At 40.9% G+C, this 7,540-nt stretch overlaps 1 protein-coding gene and 1 pseudogene across 1 annotated transcript; one reads left to right on the top strand and one right to left on the bottom strand.

Annotated features, from left to right (window-relative positions):
• The window catches only part of LOC105563188, a 4,971-nt pseudogene extending 2,349 nt beyond the window's left edge, over positions 1–2,622 (top strand).
• A 77-nt stretch (positions 2,623–2,699) lies between these two features.
• Positions 2,700–7,494, bottom strand: LOC105563126 (eukaryotic translation initiation factor 3 subunit J). Its single transcript, XM_012014450.1, has 6 exons — positions 7,293–7,494; positions 7,086–7,168; positions 6,054–6,176; positions 5,838–5,976; positions 4,414–4,581; positions 2,700–4,320 (listed from the first exon to the last, which is right to left on the bottom strand). The coding sequence occupies exons 1-6, from the start codon at positions 7,306–7,308 to the stop codon at positions 4,127–4,129; spliced, it is 723 nt and encodes a 240-aa protein (XP_011869840.1). The 5' UTR covers positions 7,309–7,494; the 3' UTR covers positions 2,700–4,126.
• Between the last annotated feature and the right edge of the window lie 46 nt (positions 7,495–7,540).

The following is a 7,540-nucleotide window of genomic DNA, read 5'->3' as shown; positions in this document are numbered from 1 at the left end:
CTTATTTATTTCTGTGCAATTCGCGGCAACAACGTGAACTACTAGATCTTCGCGTTTTGGGACATAATCTAATAATTTAGATTATGTCCCAAAACGCGAAGATCTAGTAGTTCACGTTGTTGCCGCGAATTGCACAGAAATAAATAAGTTAATAGGGTGGGGAGTTTTGCTGCATTTATTGTAAAAGTATCATCACTGACGATTGTAATGGTAGGGCCAGAATTAAAATCTAAATGCTGTACGTTGCCCGATTGCATATCGCAGCAGAAAAAATGTTCGTTTGAGTTTCACGATTCGTTGTACGAGAACTATGTACGCAGCTCGTCGTTCGTGAAACCAGATATCGTCGTAGGTTTTTACGAGTATATTAATCCGTATAAACTTAAATCCACGTGGACGCCGTCCATACGGCTGATAGCGGAACAAAATTATCCGCTCGTTTTAACGTGCAGTGATCCACTGGATTTAATTCGCCAGGCTGAAATAATTAATACTATCCTCAATAGGGAGACATATTGTTTGTTCAGCGGAAAGAATCCATTTACTTGTTTAAAACCGAGTAGAGTTGCCAGGACACAGAAAGTGGTGTATACGAATAACTATGTAATTGTCTACCCGAATCTTACCAGCCCGTAAGTAAATGTAATTCAAGCGATTAACAAACTGTCGGCTGTGTTGCCGATAAACACGTAGCACGCCGGATACGAAGGACATAAGTGAAATCGATTTTAACGTTTAACACACACAACGGAAAACATGTAGAATGTTTATATGAATAGTCAACGAAAATCGCGGCGTTAATTCTGCACGAAACAAAGAGATTTAGACCAGACGTTTCACAGGGAGCTTGTATATTCATAATCTCAAAATTTTAGAAATCTTTTTTACACATTGCATTGTTGTATATTAGTTGTTTGTAATGGATTATAGATATAACAACTGACACGAGGCGAGGGTAATTTAGTCATAAGTACAATTATGTGAAAAAGACGGAATTTTGCATCAATTGTTTGTAATAAAGTTTTGTATCTTCATAATAAATATTGGGCATGTACGAATTTAAGTGAGAATTATTTCTCTTCACCGATAGCTCTAAAAATTCTCGTCACACGCATGACAGCTGTATGGAACTATGTATGACCAAAAAATGGCAGTGCCTGAGTATCCCAGGCAGTCCTGTATCCTGACGTTCATGTAAGTATCGTGTATTATTAACAGACTATTACACATTGCACACTATTTTCCAGAAATTTCTTGTCATTTTTACAACGAAATTGTTAAGTACTTCCTTTTCGAAACTTTGTGCTACATAACTAGTCTTTAGGGATTGCAGTCAAAGACACTCTAGATAATATTTCAGTTACTGCAGTGGTATTATGAAGTCAAAAATATTATTTTTAGAAATGTCTTGGCTCGGACGTGACAGTATTGAATTTCCTAGATACTAAATATCAGCTTCCGTTTCCTGACTTTTTTGTGTCTGACTTTACAGTACTACATGGTAGGACACAGTTTATAAAGACACAACGTTACAGAGCTTTTTACAAAATATATGCCTCTTATTTTAAAATAATGTATTCATCATTCTAGTATCTCTGTTATATAAAAAGGAATATAATATACATCAAAGAGAGTATTTTTGCACTCGATTATTGAACTATTTGTATTTATTGCACAAGAGTCATACCCAGTGGAAAATGATTCGTTGATCGATGTCGAAACGACGTCAATTTGACGTTGTCGATGTCGAATCGATATCGTTTCAACATCGATCGATGAATCATGTCTCACTGAGTATGATCTTAAAAAACGAATAAATTTGAAACAATATGTTTCAACATATTGTCGTAGGCTATTTCATATGATTGTAACATTAAGAATATTTACATTTTATATATTGTGTATGTGACGAAAAGCCACAAACTTTCGGTATCCAGCAATCTAGAAAAAAATTGAACAAGGGATCAATCCTGTATCTTGCTATACAGTGAAAAGGCTAAGACCGGTATTCATAGTCGGACCTTACGTTCAAGATTGTCTTGAATTTGTCTAAAGATGCTGTATGCCATTTCGTTGGCTACGGAGCATCCAAAGATGATCTTAAGACGGTCTTGAATATAAGATCTGACTACGGATACCGGCCTATAAGTGAGCGGTTTTGTCTCTTTCTAAGGAGGTAGAAAGGGGCAAAGCTACTCACTTTTCACATTTTCACTATAATGTAAGATACAGAATTGACTCCCCAATTCCGAACATTTCCATGACTCTAGAAATCTAGAAAAAAATTGAACAAGGGACCAACCCTGTATCTTGCTATACAGTGAAAAGGCTAAGACCGGTATTCATAGTCGGACCTTACGTTCAAGATTGTCTTGAATTTGTCTAAAGATGCTGTATGCCATTTCGTTGGCTACGGAGCATCCAAAGATGATCTTAAGACGGTCTTGAATATAAGATCCGACTACGGATATCGGCCTATAAGTAAGCGGTTTTGTCTCTTTCTAAAAGCTACTCACTTTTCATATTTTCACTATAATGTAAGATACAGAATTGACCTCCCAATTCCGAACATTTCCATAACAGGCACTCTGGGTCGTACGGTATAACGGGTAACGGTACGCAGAGATTGAGGGGTGTCGCGGAGGATTCAGCGCTGAGAATTCGAAACGGGCAGCTAGAAAGAAAAATCAAAACGGGTCTCTCAAATGAATGATTTATTAAATCAATATCAATTTCCGCGCAGCAGTAAATACCCGAGGAAAGAGATCTCAGGAAGCCGCTCGCGTGGCTCGCTCAATCTTGGAAAATAGTCTCCTGATATCTTCTAGAGCCCAGATATTTAATGCCGCATCCTCTTACATGATTAATGAACATTTTATTCTCGCGATACTCTCCCTCGTATCGCCCGTTCCCGCATGCATATCGCGCAGGGGCGCGATTTCTCTAGGCTGATTTAGATAATCTTCCTCCTTTCGTTTTCTTCTCTTTTTTTTTATATCAACAGCCGAAAGAGATATATACTCCACTTACAAGTGGAGAAAACGCAGTTCGGAACGAAATACAAAAGATATTTCTCTCCGCAGTGAATGTACAATCGTATTAAACTATGAGCAAGAATCATAGAGGCGTAATTTATAATCAACCTTTATTTAGGAATATACTCTTTTCAAAACCAACTTCTAATCGATCTTCAATAAAAGTACGTGTGTGTATGTGTGTGTATGCATTATGAATATATAAGCTGTGTTATATAAAACTTCCACAATATAATCGTAGTATAACTAGTAGGTTCACTCTTCGCCGGACCCCTTTGGTCTTTGCGGTACCGATCACGGTATTCCGCCATACACCACGGGATCCAGCGACGTGCGTGTGTACGTACTCGTCAAAGCCACACTACCACACATACAACTTTTCTCTCATTTGTCTGCGCAGAACAATGTCGGAAGGAATCGACGCAAAACGAAACAAATGACGGAGTAGACCTACTAGTTATACTATGATATAATGACGCGATTTTAGTCTGCGACACGCGACGCAGCTATGTAAAGAGACGGGAGTTTCTTCATTCCATTATTCTTTTTTTTTTTTTAACAAGTTAGGATACGGGTTATAACTCAAAAGGACGCGTAAATGTTCTATCCCCAAATGTTAATGTACGCAAAATCAATAAGTTAGAATCGCGCGTGCGTCGCGCGAGATACCCTCGATGTTTTTATCCAAGCTAAAATCGTTACTGACATCAACATGAAAAATTGAAAGTCCGACGAAAGGCGCGCGGATAAGAATCCGATAAAACTCAACAGCGAGTCGTGGAACCTTCAACTGTTCTGTAGTAACTGCGCGCGAATACGATCCCCCATCACGCGGTCATTGGAAAGTGTCTGTTTTTTTTTTAAGCATTTCCGCCGATAATGTTATATAATGCTACCTTTCACTTCTATTTTCTTTTTCTCTTGTTAGGTGTGAAACGTTATCATGGATTGTAGATTAAACCGTTGTACAGTTTGGTTACAATTCAGTATGCAGAAAATACAAATATAAAGTTTCTGTATAAATTTCTGCAAATTAATGATTCTTCTGCGTGTATTTAGGCGACTAGAATGTATGAGTGTCTGAAAAGTCGCTACATAAAATCGTTAAACTCGTCATATACATAATCACCGTATTCGCTCAACAAGGTGTTGTCACCCTCGATTTTGAGCTTGGCCTTCCCCTTGCCCTTGTTCTTCTTCGCCTTGTCGCCCTTCTCCATCTTCTGCTTTTCGATGAGTAGGTTGTCGACTATAGTTTTCACCTTCTTCAAGTAATGTGACGATACTGGAGCAGAGAAACGTTTTTAAATGTACAAGATCCTTGTCGACGCGACGTTAACCGTTGGTTAAAATATCGACCGCCGACAGATATACTAACGATTAAGAGCAATGGACTTTATAAGTTCCTCTGCGAACGGTGGGTACTCGGCGTGTTTGTTAAATTGATTAATTTTTTGCGAGAGCGCTGCACCAAATTGCTCAAATTCCTCTTTCGTGTCGGGTACCGCAGCGTCGAGGGACTCCTTCGGCGATTCCTCTGTCTCACCTGCAACATGAAATTGTCATCGTGTAACAACACACATACCTATAACGGATCAATAACAAAACTTTCCGATGTTACAACTAAAGTAATAATGTTTTATGACATCGAGTCAGCTTAATGCGCGTTAGAATTATTAAACATACTTGGGCAAAATCTCAATCACCGATAAGCTGTAAAACAAATAAAGTTCACGAAACTGTGGAGGGAGATGCTTTGCTGTTTGGCAACTGTAATAATACTATATTGAACTGTAAAGAATTGACACAACGAATATAAAGTTTTGTACAATTGACAGATTTTGGCGCATTCTATTGTACGTCACAATATATGCATCAAAAGAGCCAGTCAGGAACGGTACAGGAGACAGATAACAGATGAGAGATAAGGTTACAAAGACTGATGCAAACACAACAAATCGCATAGAATAGCAACTTTTATTAAAATACAACAACATCGGTAATAAATTTAAATGTAGAGCTTGTAATAAGTTTATATATATATAAATGCTTGTATATATATATATATATATTTATTCTCTGTCTGTCTGTCTGCCCCTGTTTGATGCAGTTCCTATCATAAACCGATTGTAAGTCCAGCGTGGCAATGATAATTACAATTACGTAAAGCCATTATGCCACAATCTTAAATTAATGTTAATAAAAATATTACGAAAGACAGTATGTACATGTTCCATGCGTGTGTATACGTGTGTATGTGTTGCACTAAGCGCTTCAAGATATTTCTTCCTGCATTAATACTGTACGATTTAATTTAATGTACTTATGTAACAATTCGACTTCGTGTTGCGTGCCATCCCAATAGTTAGTTTTAACATTAATAGCGTTTCTTTCTTCTCAATTCGTCAAACTTACGTAAAAATAATAGTTATTATCATTGTCACAAAGCAAAAAATGCTTGTATGTCGTCCCATGCAGATACTTAGAATAATCCTTCAGCAGAGCTAGGTAGTATTACAACGACAATGTGCGCCTACGATATATAAAGTAATGAAAAGATAAGACTGTCAGCTTTGTCAAAAGGTACTTCTTTATCGAATCAAGCGTCCGACGCCTAGCGTAACTCCGAGATGAAGGGGGATCTATCTGAGGTGTCAGAATAAAACTCGCTACATTAGTAGGTAAAAAGCTATCGATTCACTGTATAAAAGTCAGATCGTTAAAGAAAGAAAGAAAAAAAAAGTCATTTCTTCTCCTTTTTGTGTGATTTACGATCACTAAAGTCTACTAGAGTCGACAAACCAAAAGTTTCCATCGCCAGCCGCAAGTCCGCCTCCTCTTGCAACCTCTGGCGCCTCAGCAATTCGGTCCGCCTCTCTTCCGGCGTGAGCGCCTCCTCCTTTTCCTTCGCCTTCATCTCGGCTTCCTCCCTCGCCTTCTTCTGCAGTTTCGCACACGCAAATGTACATGAGTAAAATTGTGCAGGTGCCGTCGCACCTTAAAGCAATCGCAACCAACCTCACGCTCCTCGATTCTCTCGGCTAGTGCCTTTTTGGGTTTCGGCTTTGCCTTCGGGGCCTCCGCGAGAGGGCCTGGTTTCTCCACGTCCCTCTTCTCCTCTTCCACATCTTCCCAGCTGTCCTGTTAGGCCAAATTATTTAACGTGAATAAATTAATGAAGCAAGATTTAATCGTCGTTAAATGTGAAGTCAAAGTGCGCTACTAGTATCACTAAATAAAATTTAGTATATGTTTAAACCGACGGGTAAACCACCAAAATCGTGTACTAATGCCCAGTGGACATTACTTTATCTTATTTTATCTTTATAACGTCCCAGCAAGGGCCCTAACACCCAAACAACACCCAGCAATGCCGCAAATCTGACACCACAGTGTCCTCAGCGGTTTACCCCTCGATTTACGTACAAATCTTTTAAAGCAATAGTTTTAGTACGCAAGAATTTAGTACAAACGCAGGATAAATATCGAATTTAGTGCGAAGCAAGAATTTTAGTATAAATGCATCTGACAAAACGACTCGAGTAAATTAACAATTAGCAGAATGCAAGAGCTATATAAACTATTTGATTATCTGCGCACGAATAAGCTTTGTACAAAACACTTAACGGTAGAAAATATTGGAGCACGCGCCGACAGAAAGAAAAGAATTACTCGACGTACACAATCAATTCTGTACGGTACAAAAAAAATATATATGGAGCAATACAACTTTCACTCGGATACATGAAGCGAGTGAACAAAAAGCCCACGAGCGGTTCCTTCTCGGTTCTCAGTCTCCCTTGTCCCCCCCTCACGTTCATCGTTAACATACGTCCCGCTCGTCCATCTGCCGCGACCGCGGCGATCGCAGAGCGGATCGCGCGTCGTTCTCGACGACGCGAACGAGAGCGCGGGTGGTCCGCGGGCGAGAAGCCCGACGGTCCGACGGGCCAGGAGGCGCGGTGTGGGGTAACATGTGTTCGCCGTATAGGTTAGGTGAGGCGGAGCCGCGTGCGGGTGCGGGCCGCGCGTCGCGGAAAGTCGCATTACCTTGACCTCCTCCTCTTCGTCCTCGCCCTCCCACTTGTTCGATCTCATCGCGAGGTCGAATTTCGCCTCGACGTTGTCCACATCTGCAAGAGGCGCAGCAATGGCATGGAGGTTAAAAAGTCAGGTCGTGGCCCACGGGCGACAGGGGATTCGGCCCCGTTCCCGGGGGGGGTTGCCCCGTTTCGCGGACGCGGCGCGCTTACGTACCCCATTCCTCGTCCATGGCTGCCGGTGATTATTCGCCGTGCGTCGTGCCTGCGGGTGAACGGAGAGTCTGCCGCACAAACGTGGTAACAACGAGCACAACCGGAATCGAGCGGGCCATACTGCACGAAGGAAGCAGCGTGCCAGCGTGATCCGATCACTCGAGTTCGCGGGACCGGCTGCGCATGCGCGGCGACCGATCGAGGGATCCACACTCCACAGACAGGCATACCATATTTTTCTCTCTCTTT

The sequence above is a fragment of the Vollenhovia emeryi genome, unplaced genomic scaffold, assembly GCF_000949405.1.
Source record: "Vollenhovia emeryi isolate VEMERY1.0 unplaced genomic scaffold, V.emery_V1.0 DF939180.1, whole genome shotgun sequence".
Classification (NCBI taxonomy): domain Eukaryota; kingdom Metazoa; phylum Arthropoda; class Insecta; order Hymenoptera; family Formicidae; genus Vollenhovia; species Vollenhovia emeryi.
The sequence above is the reverse complement of the archived record's forward strand: the minus strand, read 5'-3'. Positions and strand labels throughout refer to the sequence as shown.

Excerpts from the sequence above, each read along its gene's own strand:
- LOC105563126 (XM_012014450.1), bottom strand. Across the intron at positions 4,582-5,837 it reads GCTGGCGATGGAAACTTTTG|GTGAGACAGAGGAATCGCCG; the intron begins GTTTGTCGACTC and ends TTCATGTTGCAG. Across the intron at positions 4,321-4,413 it reads AAAGTCCATTGCTCTTAATC|TATCGTCACATTACTTGAAG; the intron begins GTTAGTATATCT and ends TCTCTGCTCCAG.